At 44.0% G+C, this 27,730-nt stretch overlaps 1 protein-coding gene across 2 annotated transcripts in view; it reads right to left on the minus strand.

The window, feature by feature from the left end:
• mpp7a (membrane palmitoylated protein 7a) overlaps positions 1-27,730 on the minus strand; it is a 261,584-nt gene that overhangs the window by 96,853 nt on the left and 137,001 nt on the right. For both annotated transcript variants that reach the window (XM_042308490.1, XM_024393190.2), the window contains exons 6-7: positions 17,148-17,228; positions 8,841-8,972 (exon numbers count right to left, since the gene is read on the minus strand). In XM_042308490.1, coding sequence (XP_042164424.1) covers positions 8,841-8,972; positions 17,148-17,228 — 213 coding nt within the window. The remainder of the gene's footprint in view (positions 1-8,840; positions 8,973-17,147; positions 17,229-27,730) is intronic.

The raw sequence follows: 27,730 nt of genomic DNA on the forward strand, positions 1-27,730 counted from the left end.
CATGAATCCCACAGAGTAGCGTTACAAACGACTTGATTTCCAAACACTAATGTAAATAGAAAAAGAGGGAACATCCTCAAATTATGTTTTAAACGGCTGCAGTGCCATTGTGTACCACTTTCATTGACTACAGTCGAAATGAACATAAGCTTCTCCATAAACTCTCCAAGCATAAAGTTCACAGTCAAGCTAACGGTATTAAGATTCCATTGAGACACAGAGACAGACAGAGAGAGTGATGGGTGGGTATTATCTGATTGATTGATTATCCGATCTGATTCTCTGCATGTGTTTACGACTCTGAGACAAAAGAAGAGATGAGGCAGTAGGAGCGATCCAGCTCTAATGGTGTCAGAATGGTGAAGTGAAGACTAAAGGAGTGCACTCCTGAAGACCAGATGAAAAAAAAAAAAAACTTTTTTTTTTACATGTCAATATCTGATTGTGATGCAAGTCATTCTTTAGTTCTTTCTCAGAAGATCTGGTAGGTAGCACTCTAAAACTGTATAAAAATGAAAATGAACATCGTAGACTCAAAGACAAGTTCAGTGTTCTTAACGAGAAGTCCAGCTGCTCCACCAGGCATCTAGAGTGAGAGGTCACAAGTTGTATTGATTAGGTACAGGGCAGTCGACTAGGTTGGCAAGGGCCAACTGGATGGCATGGCACCGGAAGAGCCCGACACCCACACAGGAGATGATGCCCTTGGTATGGAGAGTATTTTCCATGGCACAGTCGCTCTTAATGGGAAACCCAATCGAGAGAGAGAGAGGGAGAGAGAGAGAGAGAGAGAGAGAGAGAAAGAGAGAGGAGAAAGGAAAGGAAAGTGACAATGATCCTGTCAGGTTCCTGGCCTGGTGTTTTGACAGCTCCTAATGATGCTTAACAACCTGGAGATGGAGGTTCGGGTGTCTGGGGGTCTAGACGGACATCTGGGCGGATTGAGGTGCATGATGGAAAGGACTGTATTCCAAATGGCACACTGATTCCCATTTATCATACTTCTTTTGACTAGGGCCCTGGGGTTTGGTTCTGGTCAAAAGTAATGCACTATAGGGAATAGGGTGCCATTTGGGATACACACAAGGTGGTGGACCAGCGTCTTTTCCCAGTCTTTTAAAAAAGTGAAAAACTGATGCACACAAACAAAAGGACAACAGAGAGAGGGAAAGAAGAGACGGACAAACAGTCAGAACAACTGACAGACAGACAGACAGACAGACAGACAGACAGACAGACAGACAGACAGACAGACAGACAGACAGACAGACAGACAGACAGACAGACAGACAGACAGACAGACAGACAGACAGACAGAGACAAAATAAAGAGTGATACACTAGCGTTCAAAAGTTTGGGGTCACTTAGAAATGTCCTTGTTTTTGAAAGAAAAGAGGTGACTCCCGGATGCTGGCCTTCTAGGCAGAGTTCCTCTGTTCAGGTTCAGTGTCTGTGTTCTTTTGCCCATCTTGTGCACCGGGGCCTCCCACTCATCTTTCTATTCTGGTTAGAACCAGTTTGCGCTGTTCTGTGAAGGGAGTAGTACAGAGAGTTATACGAGATCTTTAGTTTCTTGGCCATTTCTCGCATGGAATGGGCTTAATTTCTCAGAACAAGAATAAACTGATGAGTTTCAGAAGAAATTTCTTTGTTTCTGGCCGTTTTGAGCCTGTAATCGAACCCACAAATGCTGATGCTCCAGATACTCAACTAGTCTAAAGAAGGTCAGTTTTATTGCTTCTTTAATCAGCACTACAGTTTTTACCTGTGATAACTGAATTGCAAAAGTGTTTTCTAATGATCAATTAGCCTTTTAAAAGGATAAACTTGGATTAGCTAACACAACGTGCCATTGGAGCACAGGAGTGATGGTTGCTGATAATGGGCCTCTGTACGCCTATGTAGATATTATTTTTTTTTTTAATCAGCCGTTTCCAGCTACAATAGTCATTTACAACATTAACAATGTTGATTTTCTTTCAAAAACAAAGTGACCCCAAACTTTTGAACGGTAGCGTATATAGATGTGTAGAGATGAAGGGATCCACAAGAGAATGGCACAGAGAGAGCAGTGGAGTAGAGAGAGCCATAAAAAACATAAAACAGCGGGGAAAACACAGCAAGCATCTCCAATCTGCTATTTACATCTGCGTCATGACAGGGTTTAAAAACAGCCAAATGAGAGGAGCAGGACACATCGACCACAGCCTTGCTTGAGTCCCAAATGACACCATAATCTCTATATAGTGCACTAAATTTGAACAGGCAAAGGTAATGCACTTTATAGGAAACAGGGTGCCATTTGGGACAGCCCTGGATTCTCCCTAATGTTTTCAGACTATCCAACGGTCAGACCTAATGCCTGCGGTATCTCTGTTGATTCATTTTTCACTACTTTTACAATTATTTTTACTTTCTTTTCAAAGATGCAGGATGAAGATGGTGTGGTGAGGCGTTTGTCTCTCTCTCTCTCTCTCGGCTCCTTAGGCTCCTGGCTTGGGGAGGTTGAATTGTGTAACGCCAGTGCTTCTCTCCCATCCTGGCAACTCTGGCTGTTGTCTACAGCGCTTATATTAGGCAGTCTGTACTCAGCCCCTTTATCACCAGAAGGCCTATGGGCCCTGATAAAAAGTAATGCACATTATAGGGAATAGGATGCCATTTGGGACGTACACACTATTTCCCGGTGCTCAGAGGAGACAGAAGTTGGTCTTGACGCAACTCTTGTGTTCGTTCCACTCAAATGTAGTTTTGGGTAACCTAATCCAAAATAACACATTCTTCCAATAAAAATAAACGTCTGGCCTTATTTCTGGAGCAGGCAGCACCCACATGTTTATGCCTCTCTCTATTCAAACGTCATTATTTCATTGTCCCGACATTGGACCTAATAAAACAAAAGGTTTGGGTTACAGCGGGTGCCAAAGAATGGACTGGGGGGGGTGAGAAAAAGGTCCCCTGCTATACTCGGCCTTGTCTCAGGATGGTAAGTTGGTGGTTGAAGATATCCCTCTAGTGGTGTGGGGGCTGTGCTTTGGCAAAGTGGGTGGGGTTATATCCTGCCTGTTTGGCCCTGTCATGGGGTATCATCGGATGAGGCCACAGTGTCTCCTGACCCCTAATGGCCTCCAGCCACAGTCTGTTATATCTGGAGTATTTCCCTGAATTATCCCCTAATGTCTCTTTCTTTCTCTCTCTCTCGGAGGACCTGAGCCCTAGGACCATGCCTCAGGACTACCTGGCATGATGACTCTTTGTTGTCCCCAGTCCACCTGGCCGTGCTGCTGCTCCAGTTTCAACTGTTCTGCCTGCGGCTATGGAACCCTGACATGTTCACTGTGATTACTATTATTTGACCATGCTGGTCATTTATGAACATTTGAACATCTTGGCCATGTTCTGTTATAATCTCCACCCAGTACAGCCAGAAGAAGACTGGCCACCCCTCATAGTCTGGTTCTTCTCTAGGTTTCGGCCTTTCTAGGGAGTTTTTCCTAGCCACCATGCTTCTACACCTGCATTGCTTTCTGTTTGGGGTTTTAGGCTGGGTTTCTGATATACAGTGCCTTGCGAAAGTATTCGGCCCCCTTGAACTTTGCGACCTTTTGCCACATTTCAGGCTTCAAACACAACTGTATTTTTTTGTGAAGAATCAACAACAAGTGGGACACAATCATGAAGTGGAACGACATTTATTGGATATTTCAAACTTTTTTAACAAATCAAAAACTGAAAAATTGGGCGTGCAAAATTATTCAGCCCCCTTAAGTTAATACTTTGTAGCGCCACCTTTTGCTGCGATTACAGCTGTAAGTCGCTTGGGGTATGTCTCTATCAGTTTTGCACATCGAGAGACTGAAATTTTTTCCCATTCCTCCTTGCAAAACAGCTCGAGCTCAGTGAGGTTGGATGGAGAGCATTTGTGAACAGCAGTTTTCAGTTCTTTCCACAGATTCTCGATTGGATTCAGGTCTGGACATTGACTTGGCCATTCTAACACCTGGATATGTTTATTTTTGAACCATTCCATTGTAGATTTTGCTTTATGTTTTGGATCATTGTCTTGTTGGAAGACAAATCTCCGTCCAGGTCTCAGGTCTTTTGCAGACTCCATCAGGTTTTCTTCCAGAATGGTCCTGTATTTGGCTCCATCCATCTTCCCATCAATTTTAACCATCTTCCCTGTCCCTGCTGAAGAAAAGCAGGCCCAAACCATGATGCTGCCACCACCATGTTTGACAGTGGGGATGGTGTGTTCAGGGTGATGAGCTGTGTTGCTTTTACGCCAAACATAATGTTTTGCATTGTTGCCAAAAAGTTCAATTTTGGTTTCATCTGACCAGAGCACCTTCTTCCACATGTTTGGTGTGTCTCCCAGGTGGCTTGTGGCAAACTTTAAACAACACTTTTTATGGATATCTTTAAGAAATGGCTTTCTTCTTGCCACTCTTCCATAAAGGCCAGATTTGTGCAATATATGACTGATTGTTGTCCTATGGACAGAGTCTCCCACCTCAGCTGTAGATCTCTGCAGTTCATCCAGAGTGATCATGGGCCTCTTGGCTGCATCTCTGATCAGTCTTCTCCTTGTATGAGCTGAAAGTTTAGAGGGACGGCCAGGTCTTGGTAGATTTGCAGTGGTCTGATACTCCTTCCATTTCAATATTATCGCTTGCACAGTGCTCCTTGGGATGTTTAAAGCTTGGGAAATCTTTTTGTATCCAAATCCGGCTTTAAACTTCTTCACAACAGTATCTCGGACCTGCCTGGTGTGTTCCTTGTTCTTCATGATGCTCTCTGCGCTTTTAACGGACCTCTGAGACTATCACAGTGCAGGTGCATTTATACGGAGACTTGATTACACACAGGTGGATTGTATTTATCATCATTAGTCATTTAGGTCAACATTGGATCATTCAGAGATCCTCACTGAACTTCTGGAGAGGGTTTGCTGCACTGAAAGTAAAGGGGCTGAATAATTTTGCACGCCCAATTTTTCAGTTTTTGATTTGTTAAAAAAGTTTGAAATATCCAATAAATGTCGTTCCACTTCATGATTGTGTCCCACTTGTTGTTGATTCTTCACAGAAAAATACAGTTTTATATCTATATGTTTGAAGCCTGAAATGTGGCAAAAGGTCGCAAAGTTCAAGGGGGCCGAATAATTTCGCAAGGCACTGTATCAGCTGATGTAAGAAGGGCTATATAAATCAATTTGATTTGAAAAGAAATATGGAGTTTTTACGGTATGAAGTCACAGCATGAAAAATGATAGCAATTAATCAGAGCTACCGAATACAATCCACTCAACTAATCACAATTAAGCTAATGGATGAGTCACCAGTAAAGGCCTCAGCATGCTAACTATGAAACAGTCCCCTGAAGATAAAGCCAAAACATGCAAAGAGAGAAAGAGAGACAGGAAATAATTTACCTCAATACTGTACAGTGCTCTTGTTATGATGTCAAGTGTGAGAATTTCAGGCTGATTATGTCAAATTGCAAGTTAAAAGGCACATCCAGGCATCCTGAGCAGCCCTGCGGTCTAAGGCACTGTGTCGCAGTGCTTGAAGTGTCACTACAGACCCGGGTTCAGTCTTAGGCCGTGACCGGGAGACCCATGAGGTGGTGCACAATTGGCCCAGTGTTGTCTGGGTTAAGGGAGGGTTTGGCGGGGCACCTGCAAGCTGACCTAGGTCGCCAGCTGGACGATGTTTCCTCTGACACGTTGGTGTGACTGGCTTCCGGGTTAAGGGAGCAGTATGTCAAGAAGCAGTGCGGCTTGGCAGGGTCATGTTTAGGAGGCTCTCGACCTTCGTCTCTCCTGAGTCCGTAGGGGAGTTGCAGCGATGGGAAAAGACACATCCAAGTCAATTTGGTGCAGTGCAAGATGAAGACCCTACACAATTTGGGGCCTTTATTGGCAGAAATGCTAAAATGGCAGTGTTTCCTTAATGGTTTTACTCCTAATTGTCTGACATAGCCAAGAGATGAAAGGTACAATCACTGAAGGTGGGATCCTCCTCTTCCCAAACCTTATGTCTGAATGATTGTTTACTGTTATTTAATTTAATTTCAATACAGGTCTATCTGAAAGAAGAAAAAAAATCAGTTGGGGTTGGAGCTACAGTAATGATGATGCCATATAGATATTGTAATATTTGGATTGGATATCTTACAATGTAAACACAGTTATTTCCTCATTGCAAAGCTATGGGTTATTATAAGTTACCCAGCCCTGGTTGTGGTTGTGGCGTGCAGACTACAGACAGACTATGGCCACAGTGCTCTCTCCAGTCTTCAGTCAGTGAGTGAGTCACCCAGAGTAGTGAACAACAGTGGTCAACCAACCCACACCGTCCACTCACAGCGCTACTGCTCCAGAGGAGGGAGGGCTACCGTGTGAAGTTCTGGCAGGAGCGTGATTACAGAGAGAGAGAGGAACACTGGGAAATGAAGGCGGTGGCTCTTTGAGATGGCCCAGACCAGACTCAGACCACGGAGTGGGCAGCAGCCCTGAATTGGCTCTCTCATCAGCATAGGTGCTAGGCCCTTCCCTCTCCACCCGAGTCGCCACCAGCTCGCCGCATGCAAATAGAATCATCACCATCAAACGTTCAGACGTGACATTTCTGGAAGACGGACAGCGGGTGGCCATAAGTCGGTTGGAGGCTCCATTGGAATGTATTGTTTTGTTTTCAGTTGCAGACAGCTAGCAAACACAGGAATCCTCCTCCTGTACCACTGCCAAGCCTCAATTAGAGCACAATAAGGGTCCTTCAGGCAGTGAGAGGGCAGCCCAAACATGAGATGAAACCACACTGTGCTGAGGGACGGACGGATAAGCTACAGACTCTGAACGGTCAATAGGCTTGGACCCCTTGACATTAAATCACTCTGTACACGTATAACACATTTTAGAACACTTCAGTGTTTCGTCAACATAAAACCCTTTGACACTATTGTACTGCCAAAACAACATCATCACACATTCCAAATTCATGTTTCAGAGTTGACCTCTAAGGATCCAAATACAGTCAGAAGAGAAAAACAAGCTGACATGTAGGAGGCTAGTGAAAAATGCATCCTGACAATTAAACCTGACTGGGGCCTGTGTGTAAATCACATGATGGTTTCTGAGACGTGACCTTACTTATATCAGCCCTAGTAGTAGTAGTAGTGGGCTGGAAAAAACAATAGCAGAGCAAAAACAATAAGGAGCTAGAGAACATTCCAGAGCCAGAGGGACTGACTGAGTCACTTATTACAGTGACCAGCCGGGGGAACTGGAACATGCAAGGGGAAGGCTGGAATCCAAAATTACTTTAGGTGTGTTCTGTTCCTCGCTGGTTCCCTGAGGTGTGGTTAGAGGGGAGGGGAGAGGGGAGGTGAGATGGCGGGCAGGCACAGAGCCAAATAAAGGTCTGAGAAAACCTCAATGGAACCTCAAACCAAAGCAAGACCAGCCAAGACAGGACACTACTGTTACTGTAGCACACACACACACACATCAGATCAAAGAGGGCCGTGGCCTCCACACACAACAAAGGGTGGCACTCTGATGACAGAGCTCTGTGACAGACCGCCAGCCCGGAGGGAGTGGGACAGGAAGAGAACTGCCATGCCAGATAGGACACTGAGGTCAGGACCGTGATGGTGGCGGGGGGGGGGGATGGAAAGAGTGAGTTGGAATACAGGTTGAGAGAGAAAGTCTGAGAAAAAGAGAGGATTCAGAAATAAAGGATGAGTTAAAGAAAGAGAGGATACGGAGAGAAAGCGAATGAGGATGGTGGATGAGAGAAAGAGGGATGAGAGAGAAAGAGAGGAGGGGGTGAGAGACCAGACCCACCAGCTGACCACAAAGAGGTGTGGCTGTTTGCCAGCAGAGCTTATGTGTGTGTGTGTGTGTGTGTCTAGTTCGTCCCCACAAGGTAAAATGCTAATTCTAGGGGGTTTAGGATTATGGTTAGACTTAGTGTTAGAATTCGGTTTAAGGTTAGGAGCTAGGGTTAGGTTAAGGGTTAGGGTTAAGGTTAGGTTTTTGTATTAGGGTAAGAGTACAGGTTAGGGTTAGGTTTAGGGGTTCGGGAAAATAGGATTTTGAATGGGACTGAATTGTGTCCCCACAAGGTTAGCTGTACAAGACTGTGTGTGTGTGTGCGCTCGTGTTTGTCACATGTCTGCATATGTGTGAAGCATGTGTGTATGTGAGAGAGAGCAGAGCACGGCTGACCAGGGGAATGTGTGGTATGTCTCTCAGTGGGGAGAGGAGGAACTGGAGCTGGATGTAAAGGATGAGAGTGAGAAAGGGAACCAAGCCAAGACATTGGTTGCATCCCAAATGGCACCCTATTCCATTTACACTGCACTACTTTTAACCAGAGCCGATAGGTCTCTGGTCAAAAGTAGTGCACTATGTAGAGAATAGGATGCCATTTGGGACGCAGTTCATGCTGCTGCCACTGATGTTGTTGTTGGGGTCAGACATCGCTATATGGATGTGAGCTGGGAGCGTGATGAGAGCACCACAAGGGAGGAAACCAAACAGATACTGTTCATTGGCCAGACTGATTCACAGAACATTACACAAAAACAATGTGAGAACTAGCACAGTGCTACTGGGCAGACTGTTACAAAGTTGTCACATCTGGTTCGCCAGACTCCAGGTACAGAGTAGCACCATCTCACATTGAAGAATACAGGGAATCTGTTGTTGTTGTTGTTGTTGTTGTTGTGAGGGGGTCTTATGAGAGGCTCCTTGTTCTTGACCAGCTGTATGATCTTCACTGACGCCTCGTCATTGTGTGTGTGTGTGTGTGTGTTGTAAGACTATGACTTACGAGAGGCTCCTTGTTCTTGACCAGTCGTATGATCTTCACTGACTCCTCGTCATCATCGATGTCATCGGGCAACGGAGGCAGATCGGGGTCATAACTCTTCTGGGCTACCGTGTCATGGACGGACAGAAGACTCTACGGAGGAGAAGAAAAGGGGGGTGAAAGAGGATAGGAAAGTGGGCAGGGGGGGTGAAAGGAGAGTGAAAGCAGAGGCAAGTGGAGAGGAAAGAGAGGGGTTCAAATTCACCATTCAAAGACTAGATCCCTATACAACAGTACAAACTAGAGGTCGACCGATTATGATTTTTCAACGCCGATACCGATTATTGGAAGACCAAAAAATTTGATGCCGATTAATCGGCCGATTCTTATTTTTTTTATTTGTGAAAATGACAATTACAACAATACTGAATGAACACTTATTTTGACTTAAAATAATACATCAATAAAATCAATTTAGCCTCAAATAAATAATGAAACATGTTCAATTTGGTTTAAGTAATGCAAAAACAAAGTGTTGGAGAAGAAAGTAAAAGTGCAGTATGTGCCATGTAAGGTAAGCTAACGTTTAAGTTCCTTGCTCAGAACATGAGAACATATGAAAGCTGGTGGTTCCTTTTAACATGAGTCTTCAATATTCCCAAGTAAGAAGTTTTAGGTTGTAGTTATTATAGGAATTATAGGACTATTTCCCTCTATGCCATTTGTATTTCATTAACCTCTGACTATTGGATGTTCTTATAGGCACTTTAGTATTGCCAGTGTAACAGTATAACTTCCATCCCTCTCCTCACTCCTCCCTGGGCTCGAACCAGGAACACAACGACAACAGCCACCCTCAAAGCAGCGTTACCCATGCAGAGCAAGGGAAACAACCACTCCAAGGCTCAGAGCGAGTGACGTTTGAAACGCTATTAGCGCGGGCGAACTAGCTAGCCATTTCACTACGGTTACACCAGCCTCATCTCGGGAGTTGATAGGCTTGAAGTCATAAACAGCGCAATGCTTGACGCACAACAAAGAGCTGCTGGCAAAACGCAAAGAAAGTGCTGTTTGAATGAATGTTTACGCGCCTGCTTCTGCCTACCACCGCTCAGTTAGATACTTAGATACTTGTATGCTTGTATGCTCAGTCAGATTATATGCAACGCAGGACACGCTAGATAATATCTAGTAATATCATCAACCATGTGTAGTTAACTAGTGATTATGATTGATTGATTGTTTTTATAAGATAAGTTTAATGCTAGCTAGCAACTTACCTTGGCTTACTGCATTCGCGTAACAGGCAGTCTCCTTGTGGAGTGCAACGAGAGAGAGGCAGATCTCTCTCTCTCTCTCTTATTGCGTTGTACTAGTTAACTGTAAGGTTGCAAGATTGGATCCCCTGAGCTGACAAGGTGAAAATCTGTTGTTTTGCCCCTGAACGAGGCAGTTAACCCACCGTTCCCAGGCCGTCATTGAAAAAAAGAATGTGTTCTTAACTGACTTGCCTAGTTAAATAAGGATTAAGTAAAGGTGTAACAAACAAAAAAATCGTCCAAATCGGTCCCCAAAAATACCAATTTCCGATTGTTATGGAAACTTGAAATCGGCCCTAATTAATCGGCCATTCCGATTAATCGGTCGTCCTCTAGTACAAACCCATACTACAAACATGCTGAGATCCTTTCAACTAGAGGGAGAGAAACGGCAGAGAGAAACAGTGTCCCATGTGGCTCAGTGGGTAGAGTGTGGTGCTTTCAACACCAGGGTTGTGTGTTTGATACCCATGGGGGACCAGTGTGAAAATGTATGCACCCTGCCTCAAGTACCTGTTGATGGATTTGATTTCGTTAAGGTCCCATTATACTAGCTACAAGTGTTAATTGCTATTAAGGCTGATTGTTGGACTCATAGATCTTCCTGAATAAAAGGAGGTTAACGCCACGCTGAGACGCTATGAATCATGGGGGATGTTGAGGTGGACGGAGAAATGAATTACCCTCCCTGCAACGGTTTTTGTATTTCCAGAGAGTGAGTGTGTGTCGGGACGGTCCCATGGGAGCGCTAGCTAGCTGATGTTCAGCGATGAGCAAAGTAATGAAGTTCTCAGCTGCCTCACATATTTCACACTCTCACGAGCAGCAGCAGAGAGGGGGAAAAACGAGACGACACAGACGAGAATGATCGCATTCATTTTTCAAACATTTTAACGGCTCCGTGTCGTCTCCGAATGCTGCTGGAAACAAACTGTTTTTTCCATGAAATAAAAAACATAGTCTAATCACGTACCAGAAAGAGGAGGATAAGAGAGGAAGGATAGAGAGGAGGAGAGAAGGAGAAGAGCAGTCTGTTTTATGACATGGGAGCATGATGCACTACAGCGTTCCAAGATGTTCCTAAAGAAGACCAGATGAGAGGAGTGGGAGAAGGAGGAGGAAGAAGAAGGAGAGACAACTGGTGTGCTGTGCCCAAAGCTCCACTGGGACTCCACCTGCAGCAGACACACCGCCTTCGTCTAGTCACCCTTAGGCCAACCCTAATGGACACTGGCTTTAACTGTGTGGCACTAACTATCTTTTGTCATCATGTTTGTATATGGTTCCTGGGAGCAGTGGAAACACATGTCCTTATGTGAGGACAAATGATGTAATAATAGTAAAGATAACTTATCTTCACACAACTCTAGAACAGTATAATAACAGACATTATACTAGCCAGTGTGGCAGGTAGTCTAGTGGTTAGAGTGGTTAAAGCATTGGACTTGTAACCGAAAGGTTGCAAGATCGATTCCCCGAGCTGACAAGGTAAAAATCTGTTGTTCTGCCCCCCTGAACGAGGCAGTTAACCCACTGTTCCTAGGTCGTCATTGAAAATAAGAATTTGTTCTTGACTTGCGTAGTTAAATAAAGGTAAAATACATGTTTTTTTAAAGCAGCCTGCACCAGACCGTGCTCCATTCAGAGCTGATTAAAATATTACAGAACAAATATTTTCAGAGGAACGCTCTCTCTCTTTCTCGATTTGCTGAGGCCAAATCTCCTTTTCCGTTTTTCTTTGTTTCTTCTCCTCTCCTCTTTTTAGGAGGTTAGAGAAAACATTTAATGTGGTGTTGTATCGAGTTTCCAGAGTTTTCCGAAAACAACACCGCCGACGAAACACTGCTGCCCTGCGCCGATGTGACTCCGGAGAGAGGAGTTTTCACTCCGAGGATAGACAGACGGACGGACGGACACACGCAGTGTCCCCCACCTCCCTGGTGAGGTGTCGCTGTCACTCATAACACCTGATCTGGTTCGTCAACAACACCAAGGCCTGTTACTATGTGCCAATCACAGCTTATTCCTGTTTCAACAGCTTCTATAACTTCCTTAACCCAACCCAGCTCACCTCAGGCCTCACAGCTCTCCCCTCCTACCCTCTCCTTCTCACAGCCTTGTGTCTATGTGTGTGAGTGTGTATGTGCGCGCGTGTGTTTTGCTCCTACCTCTACACCCCTATTAGTCTTGCGTTACCATACTCCCAGTTCTCTAACATTAGGAAGCCTGGAGACCACAGTTAGTTCCTGATATCCATCACAACTAATATCCTGAACACTGAGTATCCTCTCATCAATGCCCACCACTTCCTCCATCAGGGCCTAGTTGACACTCATTCCAGCAGCCCTCCTTTCCCCTTACAGCTCGTAACAGCCTGGCCGGTAATGCCTTGTAAAAACTCCCCATCACAACCACAGACTAGCAACAACAGCACCAGGCTAATAGGTAGCACATGGCAGAGGCAGGGCAGACCCCTTGCTTGTGGTGGCTGCTGACACACTTGCACACACACACCAGACACACACAAGCACACAAGCACACACACACACACACACTGGCTGCCACCGTATGGAAGCATTCCTCTGGGTCAACGACAGGGAGCAGGTCCTGTTATGACTCAAAGCCAGTGTTCTGTGTGTGTCTCCCAATTTAATGTAGAGCTGATATCCTTGTTGGAACTGAACCATTCAGCTGTAGCAGGAGTTGGGCCGCCAATATAGATTGGGTTAGGGAGAGACCGAGGCTGTTTCACAAATGGCACCCTATTCCCTATATAGTGCACTACTTTTGACCAGAGCCCAGTACTACACTATATATGGAATAGGGTGCCATTTGGGATGCATCACGGGCTGGGTTGGGTTCGGCTGGGTCCACCCTGTTTTTAGGACCCGTACGTTGAGAGCAGTGTTTGTGTTCATTATACATAATAGGGATCCTATAAAAACAGATCACTGAGCCTGTCCAAACAAACCTCCTATGGATCACTGGCATCTAGCACTCATTAAGCTGGGCTTGTCATTCGCAGAGTCATTTTTCAACCTGCAGGCAGACAGTGCAAGACTGGCACTTTACTGACTTTTCCAGAGCCCCGCTGTGCTCCGTTCTACTGCGTTCACTTATTTTGCATTCCAAATAGCACCATATTCCCCACATAGTGCACTGATTTTGACAAGAGCCCATAGGGTGCCCATAGTAGTGTACTTTATAAGGAGTAGGGTGCCAATTGAGACACAGCCCTCTACTTCTGAGAGCCCCAGCCCAGCGATGCGGTAGGCAGAGACACCCCGACCCACTGCCAGCGAACACCCGAAACCCTTTCCCCCACCCCAATAGAACAGAACACACAGTTCCCCCCCATCGGAAACAGACTGCCGTCAAAATTAGCACTTTCATCATTGTCAATATTAGCGTTTCTGAGGCGGCTAATATGGGCAGGAGTTGTTTTCTCATGTGTGAAGAATCATAAAAGGGAGAAAAGAGGGGGGTGTGGTGTGTGTGTGTGTGTGTGTGTGTGTGTGTGTGTGTGTGTGTGTGTGTGTGTGTGTGTGTGTGCCTGTGTGTGCGTGAATGCGTGAGAGGGTTGGTGCTTTAAAAAAGCTGTGATTTATATCCCACCCCAGGAATGGATCATTTTATAATGGAGAGTGATACTGTTACTATCGCACAGAGACACCATTCAGAGCCCAGGCATCTGCTTGTGTTTTACACACAGACTCTGCGATTTACATGGAGCTGGGTAGGTATCGGGTGCCACGGCAGAACGGTCAGATCCCTATCCAGCCATCAGGAGAGAGAGAGTGAGGGAGAGGGGGGGCTTAAAACCCACAGAGAACCATCCGTTGCAGCCACTCAGAAGAGACAGCTTCCAAACCTCAGCAAGTGAGTGTGTTACAGTCAAAGTGTTCCCCCTGACACCATTCCCCAGCGCTGAGCTGGGCTAGCTTCTGCTGAGGTTAATCTATCGTGACCGAGTGCTTCTGCTGCTTGGAGCTAGAAGACTGTCGGTGTGACGGTTTACCCAGGGAACAGTAAAACTATCAGAGAAGCCGGGTAGCAGGCCCAAACCATACAGGCAACAGCCAGCCAGAGAGGAGGGAGGGGGAAATGGGTATGTGGGGGGAGTGGGTGTGAGTGCGTGTGTATACGCTAGGGCAGTTGTGAACATTTCAACCTGTCGCCCCTTCAGGCCAGCAGAGGAGTGGCCCCTACCTAGCAGGCCCAGCGGCAGAGGCAGTGTTTGTAAGTGTATGTGTGTAATGCTTTGACCGCTCTCGCTCCCATCTCTCCATCCTTCACCCTATAGGGCCCGACGAGTTTGGCCCAGGAGAGAAACCCCTTGTGATGGATCGACGTTGGCCCTGCCAATAACCTCTGTGTCAAAATACAATAATTGGAGGCCTGCTGCGAGACGCTCCGTGGCACACCAGTGTCTTGAACTAGCCATCGGGGTGAAGGGTTGTAGGGATACGTGGGCACCTCCCTTTGGAGTTGATGGATACCAAGGAGAGGTTGTATCCCAAATGACACCATATTCCCTACATACAGTGCCTTCGAAAAGTATTCCTTTACTTTTTACACATTTTGTTAGGTTACAACCCTATTCTAAAACTGAATAAATATTTTTTCCCCTCATCAATCTACACACAATACTCAATATACGTATATATTTTTAAATTTGCCAAAAATAATAAAATAAAATAAACTGAAATATCACATTTACATAATTATTCAGATCATTTGCTCAGTACTTTGTTGAAGCACCTTTGGCAGCCTCGAGTCTTCTTGGGTATGACGCTACAATATTGGCACACCTGTATTTGGGGAGTTTCTCCCTTTCTTCTCTGCATATCCTCTCAAGCTCTGTTAGGTTGGATGGGGAGCGTTGCTGCACAGCTATTGTCAGGTCTCTCCAGAGATGTTTGATTGGGTTCAAGTCCATGCTCTGGCTGGGCCACTCAAGGAGCCACTCCTGCATTGTTTCTCATGGTCTGAGAGTCTTTTGGTGCCTTTTGGCAAACTTCAAGACGGCTGTCATGTGCCTTTGACTGAGGAGTGGCTTCCGTCTAGCCAGTCTACCATATCAAATCAAATCAAAGTGTATTTGTCACGTGCGCCGAACACAACAGTGAAATCCTTACTTACAGGCTCTAACCAATAATGTGAAAAAAAGGTATGTGTGTGGGTAAGTAAAGAAATAAGACAACAGTAAAAATACATTTTAAAATAACAGTAGCAAGGCTATTTACAGACACCTGTTAGTCAGGCTTATTGAGGTAGTATGTACATGTAGGTATGGTTAAAGTGACTGTGCATATATGATGAACAGAGAGTAGCAGTAGCATATAAAGAGGGGTTGGTGGGTGGTGGGACACAATGCAGATTGTTAGCCCAGTTAGCCAATGTGCGGGAGCACTGGTTGAGGTAGTATGTACATGAATGTATAGTTAAAGTGATTATGCGTATAAGATAAACAGGGAGTAGCAACAGTGTAAAAGAGGGGTTGGGGGGTCACACAAAAGTCTGATTGGTGGAGTGCTGCAGAGATGATTGTCCTTCTGGAAGGTTCTCCCATCTCCACAGAGGAACTCTAGAGCTCTGTCAGAGTGACCATCGGGTTCTTGGTCACCTCCCTGACCAAGGCCCTTCTCCGCCGATTGCTCAGTTGGGCCGGGAGGCCAGGTCTAGGAATAGTCTTGGTGGTTCCAAACTTCTTCCATTTAAGAATGATGGAGGCCACTGTGTTCTTGGGGTCCTTCAATGCTGCAGAAATGTTTTGGTACCCTTCCCCAGATCTGTGCCTCGACACAATCCTGTCTCGGGGCTCTACGGATAAATCCTTCGACCTCATGGCTTGGTTTTTGCTCTGACATGCACTGTCAACTGTGGGACCTTACATAGACAGGGGTGTGCCTTTCCAAATCATGTCCAACCAATTAATTTTAACACAGGTGGACTCCAATCAAGTTGTAGAAACATCTCGAGGATGATCAATGGAAACAGGATGGACCTAAGGATGAACAGGATGGACCTGGATGGACCTGTTGAGTCTCTTAGCAAAGGGTCTGAATACTTATGTAAATAAGGTATGTATGTGTTTTTTATTTTTTTATACATTTAAATACATTTTTAAAAACCTGTTTTCGTTTTGTCATTATGGGGTATTGTATGTAGATAGAGAAATGTTTATATTTAATCAATTTTGGAATAAGACTAACGTAACAAAATGTGGAAAAAGTCAAGGGGTCTGAATACTTTCCGAAGGCACTGTAGTCTTGGGCCATAAGTAGTGCACTATATAGGGAATAGGGTGCCATTTGAGTTACAGACCGCAGTTATGATGGATTCACACACACGATGGATTCCCCCTATCTCCATTTGTTTCCTGTGAGGGGGTCCATCTGACTCCATTCATCTTGTAACCATTGTCTTTCTGCCCTACTGTACACAGCGTTCTGTCTGTCTGACTCTGAGACGGCTGGATTGATTCAGCAATCCAAACCTCCCTATCTCCATCACACAAACACACACTCAACCATTGAGATTTAGATTTATGTCTAACAAGAGAGAGAGAAGGCAGCCAGAGAATTGTTAAAAGGAGAGAGAGAGAGAAAGAAGCTTTAAAAAGTTTCAAGAAGTGCTACATCCGTTTGTGTGACATCATATCTGTCTGGCTGACCTGTGGATGAACAGCGGATTGATGTATCACAGAGGACACAGAACCTACGGCTGCATCCCAAATGAAAGAGACTATAGTAAAACTAGGAGATGATGTCATTGTTGGAGGGCGGGAGATGGAATAATGAAATAATGCACTAATACAAGATTGACTGAGTACCATGTAGAAAGATGGAATGAATAGGGAGTTGGTAAGGGAAGGAGGAAAAGAGGCTATGTTCTGTGGTGAGCTGATAAGTGAGGTATAGAGAGAGAGAGCAAGAGAGAGCGCACAAGAGAGAGAGAGAGAGAGAGAGAGACAGAGAGAGTTGGTGTGTGAGTGTGTGTCTGTTACCTTGACGTGGGGTTTAGCCAGTAGTTTTAGCAGCTCTCTGATTCCTCCACTGCCACCTTTAACCTGCAGTTCCTCAGACAGCTGAGAGATAGCAATATAGAGAGAGAAAGAGAGAGAGAGAGAGAGAGAGAGAGAGAGAGAGAGAGAGAGACAGAGAGAGAGAGAGAGAGAGAGAAAGAACGAGAGAGAGAGAGAGAGTGTTAGCATTAATATAGTCAACTCAGACATTCCTACAGCTGACTAACAGGGCCAGGTTAACACGCACACAAACAAAAAGAGGCCACATCCATGATCTAGAGACAGGGATTGTCTGTCCAATGTATGCTGAGGGACACCAGGCAGCACCTTAATTCTCTCTACTCCAGCCATAGCCAGGGGCCCAGACCTAGATAACACCTCCCTCTGCAACTGGATCCTGGACTTCCTGAAGGGTTCTAAGTAACAAGAACATTTCCCAGGACATAGACATTTCTGATATTCGCAGAAAGCTTACATTCTTGTTAATCAAGTGCACTGTCCAGTTTACAGTAGCTTTTACAGTGAAAGAATACCATGCTATTTTGGAGGAGAGTGCACAGTTTTGAACATGAAAAGTTATTAATAAACAAATTAGTCACATTTGGGCAGTCTTGATACACAATTTTGAACAGAAATACATGTTTAATTGGATCAGTATAAGACATTGCACATACACTGCTGCCATCTAGATGCCAAAATCTAAATTGCAACTGGGCTGGAATAATACATTATGGCCTTTCAAAGGTAATGATTAAAAAAAAAAAAGTTTTTTTTTTCTTTGTATTATCTTTCACCAGATCTAATGTGTTATATTCAACTACATTCCTTTCACAGTTCCACAACATTCAAAGTGTTTCCTTTCAAATGGTACCAAGAATATGCATGTCCTTGCTTCAGGGCCTGAGCTACAGGCAGTTAAATAAGTGTTAAGCAAAAATAGATCACAAAAAAAGAGAATAATTAAAGAACTTAACAATAGCAAGGCTATAAACAGGGGTTACCAGTACAGAGTCCATGTGTGGGGGCACCGGTTAGTCAAGGTAAATGAGGTATGTACATGTAGGTAGAGTTAAAGTTACTATGCATAGATAATAAACAGAGAGCAGCAGCAGCGTTAAAAAGAGGGGGCGGGTGCAAATAGTCTGGGTAGCCATTTGATTAGCTGTTCAGGAGTCTTATGGCTTGAGGGTAGAAGCTGTTAAGAAGTCTTTTGGACCTAGACTTGGCGCTCCGGTACCGCTTGTCATGCATAGAGAACAGTCCATGACTAGGATGGCTGGACTCTCTGACAATTTTTAGGGCCTGGATGGCAGGAAGCTTGGCCCCAGTGATGTACTGGGCCGTACGCACTACCCTCTGTAGTACCTTGCGGTTGGAGGCCGAGCATTTACCATATCAGGCAGTGATGCAACCAGTGATGCTCTCAATGGTGCAGCTGTAGAAATCTTTGAGGATCTGAGGACCCATGCCAAATATTTTCAGTCTCCTGAGGGTGAATAGGCTTTGTTGTGCCCTCTTCACGACTGTCTTGGTGTGTATGTACCATTATAGTTTGTTGGTGATGTGGACACCAAGGAACTTGAATGAGAATGGGGGCGAGCTCGGTCCTCTTTTTCTTGTAGTCCACAATCATCTTCTTTTTCTTGATCACCTTGAGGGAGAGGTTGTTGTCCTGGCACCACACGGCCAGGTCTCTGACCTCCTTCCTATAGGCTGTCTCATCGTTGTCGGTGATCAGGCCTACCACTGTTGTGTTATCAGCAAACTTAATGATGGTGTTGGATTTGTGCCTGGCCATGCAGTCATGAGTGAACAGGGAGTTCAGGAGGGGACTGAGCACGCACCCCTGAGGGGCCTCCGTGTTGAGGATCAGTGTGGCGGATGTGTTGTCACCTACCCTTACCACCTGGGGGCGGCCCGTCAGGAAGTCCAGTTGCAGAGGGAGGTGTTTAGTCCCAGGGACCTTAGCTTAGTGATGAGAAAAATCACAAGAGCTCTGAGAATCCTCCCACTGGAAGGGGCAAGAGGAGGTGTGTGTGAGAGGACGAGGGGAGGAGGGGCGAGAGGAAGAGGGAAAGAAAAGAGGACAAAAACACACACAGACACACCCTGCCCCACCTGTAAGTTGACTGGATGTGTGTGCATATGCGTTTCTCGGTTCACATTAATGGGGGTCTCAAGTCCTCACAGTAATGGGGGTCTCAAGTCCTCACAGTAATGGGGGTCTCAAGTCCTCACAGTAATGGGGGTCTCAAGTCCTCACAGTAATGGGGGTCTCAAACCCTCACAGTAATGGGGGTCTCAAGTCCTCACAGTAATGGGGGTCTCAAGTCCTCACAGTAATGGGGTTCTCAAGTCCTCACAGTAATGGGGGTCTCAAACCCTCACAGTAATGGGGGTCTCAAGTCCTCACAGTAATGGGGGTCTCAAGTCCTCACAGTAATGGGGGTCTCAAGTCCTCACAGTAATGGGGGTCTCAAACCCTCACAGTAATGGGGGTCTCAAGTCCTCACAGTAATGGGGGTGTCAAGTCCTCACAGTAATGGGGTTCTCAAGTCCTCACAGTAATGGGGGTCTCAAACCCTCACAGTAATGGGGGTCTCAAGTCCTCACAGTAATGGGGGTCTCAAGTCCTCACAGTAATGGGGGTCTCAAGTCCTCACAGTAATGGGGGTCTCAAGTCCTCACGGTAATGGGGGTCTCAAACCCTCACAGTAATGGGGGTCTCAAACCCTCACAGTAATGCGGGTCTCAAGTCCTCACAGTACTGGGGTTCTCAAACCCTCACAGTAATGGGGGTCTCAAACCCTCACAGTAATGGGGGTCTCAAACCCTCACAGTAATGGGGGTCTCAAACCCTCACAGTAATGGGGGTCTCAAGTCCTCACAGTAATGGGGGTCTCAAGTCCTCACAGTAATGGGGGTCTCAAGTCCTCACAGTAATGGGGGTCTCAAGTCCTCACAGTAATGGGGGTCTCAAACCCCCGCTAATGATCAAAATCCAGAAAAGAGACGTTAAATTCTACAACCACCTAATGGGAAGCGTTTCGAAAACCTTCCATAATAAAGCCATCACCTAGAGAGAGATGTACCCGGAGAAGAGTCCCCTAAGAAAGCGTGTCCTGGGGCTCTGTTCACAAACACAAAGGGACCCCACAAAGCCCCACGACCGCAACACAATTAGAACCAACCAAATCATGAGAAAACAAAAAGATAAGTACATGACACATTTGTCAAGAATTAACAAAAAAAACTGAGCAAACTAGAATGCTATTTGACCCTAAACAGAGAATACACAGTGGCAGAATACCTGACCACTGTGACTGACCCAAAATGAAGGAAAAGTTTGACAATGTACAGACTCGGTGAGCATAGCCTTGCTATTGAGAAAGGCTGCCGTAGGCAGAACTGGCTCTCAAGAGAAGACAGGCTATGTGCACACTGCCCACAAAATGAGGTAGAGACTGAGCTGCACTTCTTAACCTCCTGTCAAATGTATGACCATATTAGAGACACATATTTCACTCAGATTACACAGACCCATAAAGAATTTGAAAACAAATCCAATGTTGATAATCTCCCATATTTACTGTGTGAAATACCACAGTGTGGAATCACAGCAGCGAGATGTGTGACCTGTTGCCACAAGAAAAGGGCAACCAGTGAAGAACAAACACCATTGTAAATACAACCCATATTTAAGTGTATTTATTTTCCATTTTGTACTTTAACTATTTGCACATATGACATTTGAAATGTCTTTATTCTTTTGTGAGTATAATATTTACTGTTATTTCTTTAATTGTTCATTTCCCTTTAGTTTATTATCTGTTTCTCTTGCTTTGGCAATGTAAACATATCTATCCCATGCCAATAAAGCCCTTACATTGAAAATGAATTTGAACTGAAAGAGAGAACGAGATAGAGAGAGAACCAACCGTACATTTCCAGGCCCTTTTATTGTTTTATTAAAAGGTTTAGCTCATAACTCACTAGGGAGTAAAGATGAGGCATGTTTGACAACATACTATACACTACCTTGATGCTTCTACTCTAGAATCACACTTTCCATTCTCTCTCTCTTCATCTGTCTGTGTGAGAGGAAGAAAATAACATGATGGGCTACTTTGTGGATTGTGGCTGAGCGTACTTCATTTGTAACTCCATAGCCGGTGGGCCCACACTGGGGTGTATTTAGAGAGGCCTGATGTGGAGCACTGAGTTTACAGTTCCCGCATCCCTGAGAACCGATTACGTTATTTCAAACGCAAATAAAAACCTGCTATAACTGACACACAAATCTTGTTCAATTAATGGTTGTCTTTTAAGGATTTAATGTGACACCAGAGGTTTCCACAACATTATCTGGTTAGGAGAATATCTTACTTGTGCAAAAGCATGGTTCTGTCTCTTCGACATGATACGTCTCTTGGACAGTGCCGTCGGAAAGAGCTTAGTGCTGGATGAGATTATGAAATGTAAGAATTTAATGCAATGCTGGTATACTACAGCTTCAAATATGTCAGGTTTGTCTACCCTAATGACAGTTTCACAATTTCATACAATGACAATATTTGTCAGTATGCGTTCACCTCTGTGTCTTAAACACTTTGAGACAAAGATAATTAAGGTGAGACAAAGAAGCTACCTGACATTTAATGTTCATCACTTGTACATCTCTAGCACTGTGGGGGGGGTAATGTTTACTGTAAATTTGCATTGTTTATTTCACTTTTGTTTATTATCTACTTTTGTTTATTATCTGCTTTGGCAATGTTAACATGTGTTCCCCATGCCAATAGAGCCATTTAATTGAATTTAGTAGAAAAGAATAGAGAGAGCGAGAGAGAGCGAGCGGGCGAGAGAGAGAGAGAGAGAGAGAGCGAGAGAGTGAGAGCGAGAGAAATGCTCTCTGGGCCCACCTGGTGGCCAGTCTGGGGAATGACCGCCTCTCATTTGGTGAGTCTATGGCTGCAGTCGTCACCTGCTGAGCCAGCTAACACACATACACACACACACTAGAGGTCTGGACTTGTGGGTCTGTGGCTACAGCCGTCACCTGCTGAGACTGCTCTAGACAGTACAATAGGGCAGACAGGGGTTGAAGTGTCATTTTATGTTAGGCAATCAATTAAACCTCCATTACCAAAATCCAAACCCAAAATGAATTTAACCAAGAGCTCCTCTAGTATAGCAGGTCAAATACATACATTCTACACAACAACTTCATTAGGTTCCATTTCGAGCTCCGAGCAACGACGCGGTTGAAAAAGGATACTTCTTAAAAACACACACAAGTGCTTGGAATCGTTTTGCACCACCGTCGTCTGCTCGGGCACTCCTAGACACATTGATAAAACATCTCTGGCTTTTATCATGATATCTAATAATCCCTGCGTGAGGTTTCTCACAGAATTTACGAGGAAGCGTAAATTTAAAAAGCTGTAATTTGACAAATTTACGGGGGGGCTGATAGTTGTGTCCCATAAAGAAATACTGAGATGGACGCTTGCCACGACCTAGGGAGGGAGGGAGAGAGGGAGAAGGAAAGAGAAACAAAGTTGTCCTGCACTCTCTCTCTTAATTGAGTTCAATTCAAAGGGGCTTTATTGGCATGGGAAACATACATTTACGTTGCCAAAGCAAGTGAAATAAACAATCAGAATTGAACAGTAGACATTACACACACAAGAGTTTCAAAATAATAGAGATTTCAAATGTTATATTATTGACTATGTACAGTGGTACAGTGGTACAAGTAAGAGGGATAAAAGTAAATAAAAATAAATATGATGTTGATGTTTACAATGGTGTTTGTGCTCCACTGGTTGCCCTTTTTGTATAGCAACAGGTCACACATATCGCTGCTGTGATGGCACACTGTGGTATTCCACCTAATATAAATGGGCATTTATCTGAATTGTATTTGATTTCAAATTATGTGTAATCTGAGGAAAATATACAGTTGAACTCAGTTTACATACACTTAGGTTGGAGTGATTAAAACTTGTTTTTTAACCACTCCACACATTTCTTGTTAACAAACTACAGTTTTGGTAAGTTGGTTAGGACATCTACTTTGTGCATGACACAAGTAATTTTTCCAACAATTGTTTACAGACAGATTATTTCACTTATAATTCACTGTATTACAATTCCAGTGGGTCAGAAGTTTACATACACTAAGTTGACTGTGCCTTTAAACAGCTTGGAAAATTCTAGAAAATGGTGGCATGGCTTTAGAAGCTTTTGATAGGCTAATTGACATAATTTGAGTCAATTGGAGGTGTACCTGTGGATGTATTTCAAGGCCTACCTTCAAACTCTTGCTTGACATCATCGGAAAATCAAAAGAAATCAGCCAAAACCTCAGAAGAAAAAGTAGACCTCCATAAGTCTGGTTCATCCATGGGGGCAATTTCCAAAGGCTTGAAGGTACCACATTCATCTGTACAAACAATAGTACACAAGTATAAACACCATGGGACCACACAGCCATCATGCCGCTCAGGAAGAAGAAGTGTTCTGTCTCCTAGAGCTGAATGTACTTTGGTGCTAAAAGTGCAAATCCATCCCAGAACAACAGCAAAGGACCTTGTGAAGATGCTGGAGGAAACAGGTACAAAAGTATCAATATCCACAGTAAAATGAGTCCAATATCGACATAACCTGAAAGGCTACTCTTCAAGGAAGAAGCCACAGCTCCAAAACAGCAATAAAAACCCAGACTACGGTTTGGAACTGCACATGGGGACAAATATCGTACTTTTTGGAGAAATGTCCTCTGGTGTGATGAAACAAAAATAGAACTGTTTGGCCATAATGACCATTGTTATGTTTGGAGGAAAAGGGGGAGGCTTGCAAGCCGAAGAACATCATCCCAACAGTGAAGTACGGGGGTGGCAGCATCATGTTGTGGGGGTGCTTTGTTGCAGGAAGGGCTGGTGCCCTTCACAAAATAGATGGCATCGTGAGGGAGGAAAATTATGTGGATATATTGAAGCAACATCTCAAGACATCAGTCAGGAAAATGTTCTTCCCCAAACTTGAAACTCACATCTTCTTGAACTGCACTGTTGGTTATTATCTTGTAAGTAAGCATTTCACGGTAAAGTCTACACTTGTTGTATTCGGCGCATGTGACAAATAAAGTTTGATTTGACATAGGTGGCATGTTTGGGGAAGAACATTTTCACCATAAAAATGCACCTTTATAATAAAGCATTACATGCATAATCGCATTTGCGGTGACTTTTGAGAATGTTTTTTCCCCCCCGCTAGCTAATTGATTGCATTTTGGAACATTCACGTTTATAGCCTACTGCGGTTAGGCTCTACACCAGTTGTAAAGCGAATGAATGTGCTTAACTTTAAGAAATTATTTGGCCACTTTAGTATTGATAAAAACCTTATCAAAACATATAGGCCTATGGACATGAGGTGTGTGACTATGATTTGAAAAAGTTGCCAAAGAAAGGCAAGCGCTGTTTCTTTCCTTACTGCAAACAAGCTGGGCATCATTTACAAGTGTCAATATACTGTATCATTCACAGGTGATTGGCTAATACTGTTCTTAATTGAATCCTGTCTTTACATATAGTAGATCATATATGTGTGAAATTAGTTTTGATTTAGAATGGACCATTATCATGCACCTCACTCAGAACAGGGGCAGGGGGAAAAAATACATGTTATCTATGCACTTAAATAGCCAATGGAGGATGATTTTCCCATCGTTCATTTTCATGCCAGCCAGGTAGACTATCCCCCTTTGTAAAGGTAAGTAATGTGCTTAATATTAGGAAAGTTGAGAAATAAATATAGTAGGCCTTAGTCTATGGAAAGCTGATGTGATCCTCCTCTTTTTAAGAGGCCATAACTCTGTTATCTCATGCATTTGCATAGCCTATAGAAATGTTATGCAACATGAGCTCTTATGAAGTGTTTGATTTTATTTTTGATCACATTTGCATTGATGTCAGAGTGATTAGAGGGAAAATAGAGTGCTGAGTACCAGGCAGTTAGCATGTTTGGTAGGCTACAAATGACAATCAGCAGCATCAGAGCTTGAAAAAGCGTATTTACCGTGACTAAACTATTAAAATATTGTCTGTGGGTATAACAGTACTGATTTGGCAGGCGAAACCCCAAGGACAATCCATCCAGGACTTTTCAATGCTTTTCTATGGGAAAGTCTAATAATTAGGACCCAGATTGCAGTTCCTATGGCTTCCACTAGATGTCAACAGTCTTCAGAAATTGTTTCATGCTTGTTTTTTGAAAAATGTATTCGTATTCTTTCGAAGTATCCCTCAGAAGAAGTCTTTTGGCGCGGGTGAATGAGTGTGTGCTCCTCGTTCTTTTTCTCCGGTATTGAATACCGTATATTTCATCTTAAATTTGATTGACTATTTACCTATTAGGGTACCTGAGGCTGGATTAGAAACGTTGTTTGAATTATTTGGACGAAGTTTACAGGTAACTTTTTAGATTCCTTTGTAGGTATGTTGGGTGAGTTGGAACAGGTGGATTTCTGAATCAAAAGTGCCATATAAACTAACATTTTTGGGATATAAAGAAGGACTTTATCAAACAAAACAAACATTCATTGTGTAACTGGGACCCTTTGGATTGCAAAAAGATGAAGATCTTCAAAGGTAAGTGATTTATTTTATCGCTATTTCTGAGATTTGTGACACCTGTTCAGGTTATGAATTTATGTTAATGCAGGAAGTATGCGGGGCGCTGTCCTCAGACAATCAAATGCTATGCTTTTGCTGTAAAGCCTATTGTAAAAAGGACAAAGCGGTTCGATGACCAATATTCTAAGCTGAAGAATGGTGTATAACACTTGTATTTTCACAAATGTTTAATATTACTACTTTTGTATTTTGAATTTCGAGCTCTGCAATTTCACCGGATGTTGGCCAGGTGGGACGCTACCGTCCCACCTGCCCCAAAGAGGATATGGCAAGAACAACTCAAATAAGCAAAGAGAAATGACAGTCCATCATTACTTTAAGACATGAAGGTCAGTCAATACGGAACATTTCAAGAACTTTGAAAGTTTCTTCCAGTGCATTTGCAGCAACCATCAAGCGCTATGATGAAACTGGCTCTCATGGAGGACCGCCACAGGAAAGGAAGACCCAGAGTTACCTCTGCTGCAGAGGATAAGTTCATTAGAGTTCAGATGAGAGAGGATAAGTTCATTAGAGTTCAGCCTTGAGGGCCAAATAAATGCAACATAGAGTTCAAGTACAGACACATCTCAACATGAACTGTTCAGAGGATACTGCGTGAATCAGGCCTTCATGTTCGAATTTCTGCAAAGAAACCACTACTAAAGGACACCAATAAGAAGAAGAGACTTGCTTGGGTCAAGAAACACGAGCAATGGACATTAAACGATGGAAATCTGTCCATTGGTCTGATGAGTCCAATTTTGAGATTTTTGTTTCGAACTGCCGTGTCTTTGTGAGACGCAGAATAGGTGAACCAATGATCTCCGCATGTGTGGTTCCCACCGTGAAGCATGGAGGACGAGGTGTGATGGTGTGTGGGTGCTTTGCTGGTCTGTGATTTATTTAGAATTCAAGGCACACTTAACCAGCATGGCTACCTCAGCATGGCTACCTCAGCATTCTGCAGCGATACGCCATCCCATCTAGTTTGCGCTTAGTGGGACTATCATGTGTTTTTCAGCAGGACAATGACCTAACACACCTCCAGGCGGTGTAAGGGCTATTTTACCAAGAATGAGAGTGATGGAGGGCTGCATCAGATGACCTGGCCTCCACAATCACCGACCTCAACCCAACTGAGATGGTTTGGACGAGTTGGACCGCAGAGTGAAGGAAAAGGAAGTGTTCAGCATATGTGGGAACTCCTTCAAGACTGTTGGAAAAGAATTCCAGGTGAAGAAGGGTCAGAGAATGCCAAGAGTGTGCAAAGCTGTCACCAAGGAAAAGAGTGGCTTCTTTTTAGAATCTAAATTAAAATATATTGGTTACTTGTTGGTTACTACATTATTCCATATGTGTTATTTCATAGTTTTGATGTCTTCACTATTATTCTACAATGTAGAAAATAGTAAAAATAAAGAAAAATCTTTGAATGAGTAGGTGTGTCCAAACTTTTGACTGGTACTGTATGGCTGTGTGCTCTTTACAAGGATAGGAATACTCCATAGCACTTTGATCACAATAAACAGAACAGGGGATTTAAACAAAACCACACCATTAAACCATCACTGTCCCTCCTCCTCTACTTACAGTACTAAGCCAGACTGGATCAGTAGTTTATACAGGTGTGTGTGTGTAGTTAACAATGAGCGTGGTTTTCAGCGTTGTGATGATCGGAGCAGAGGTACTAACGGCCATACAAAAGGGAAAAAATACATTACTGTCAGCCATGTGTGCACTCTGTCTTCGCACACACGCAAGCGCACGCACAGTGGAGCACACACACACACAGTGGAGCACGCACGTCCACACACACACACACACACACACACACTAACACACACTAACACACACAGTGGAGCCAGCAGTGGAGTTTAGCGG

Source organism: Oncorhynchus tshawytscha, linkage group LG29 (assembly GCF_018296145.1).
Source record: "Oncorhynchus tshawytscha isolate Ot180627B linkage group LG29, Otsh_v2.0, whole genome shotgun sequence".
NCBI classification, from domain to species: Eukaryota; Metazoa; Chordata; class Actinopteri; order Salmoniformes; family Salmonidae; genus Oncorhynchus; species Oncorhynchus tshawytscha.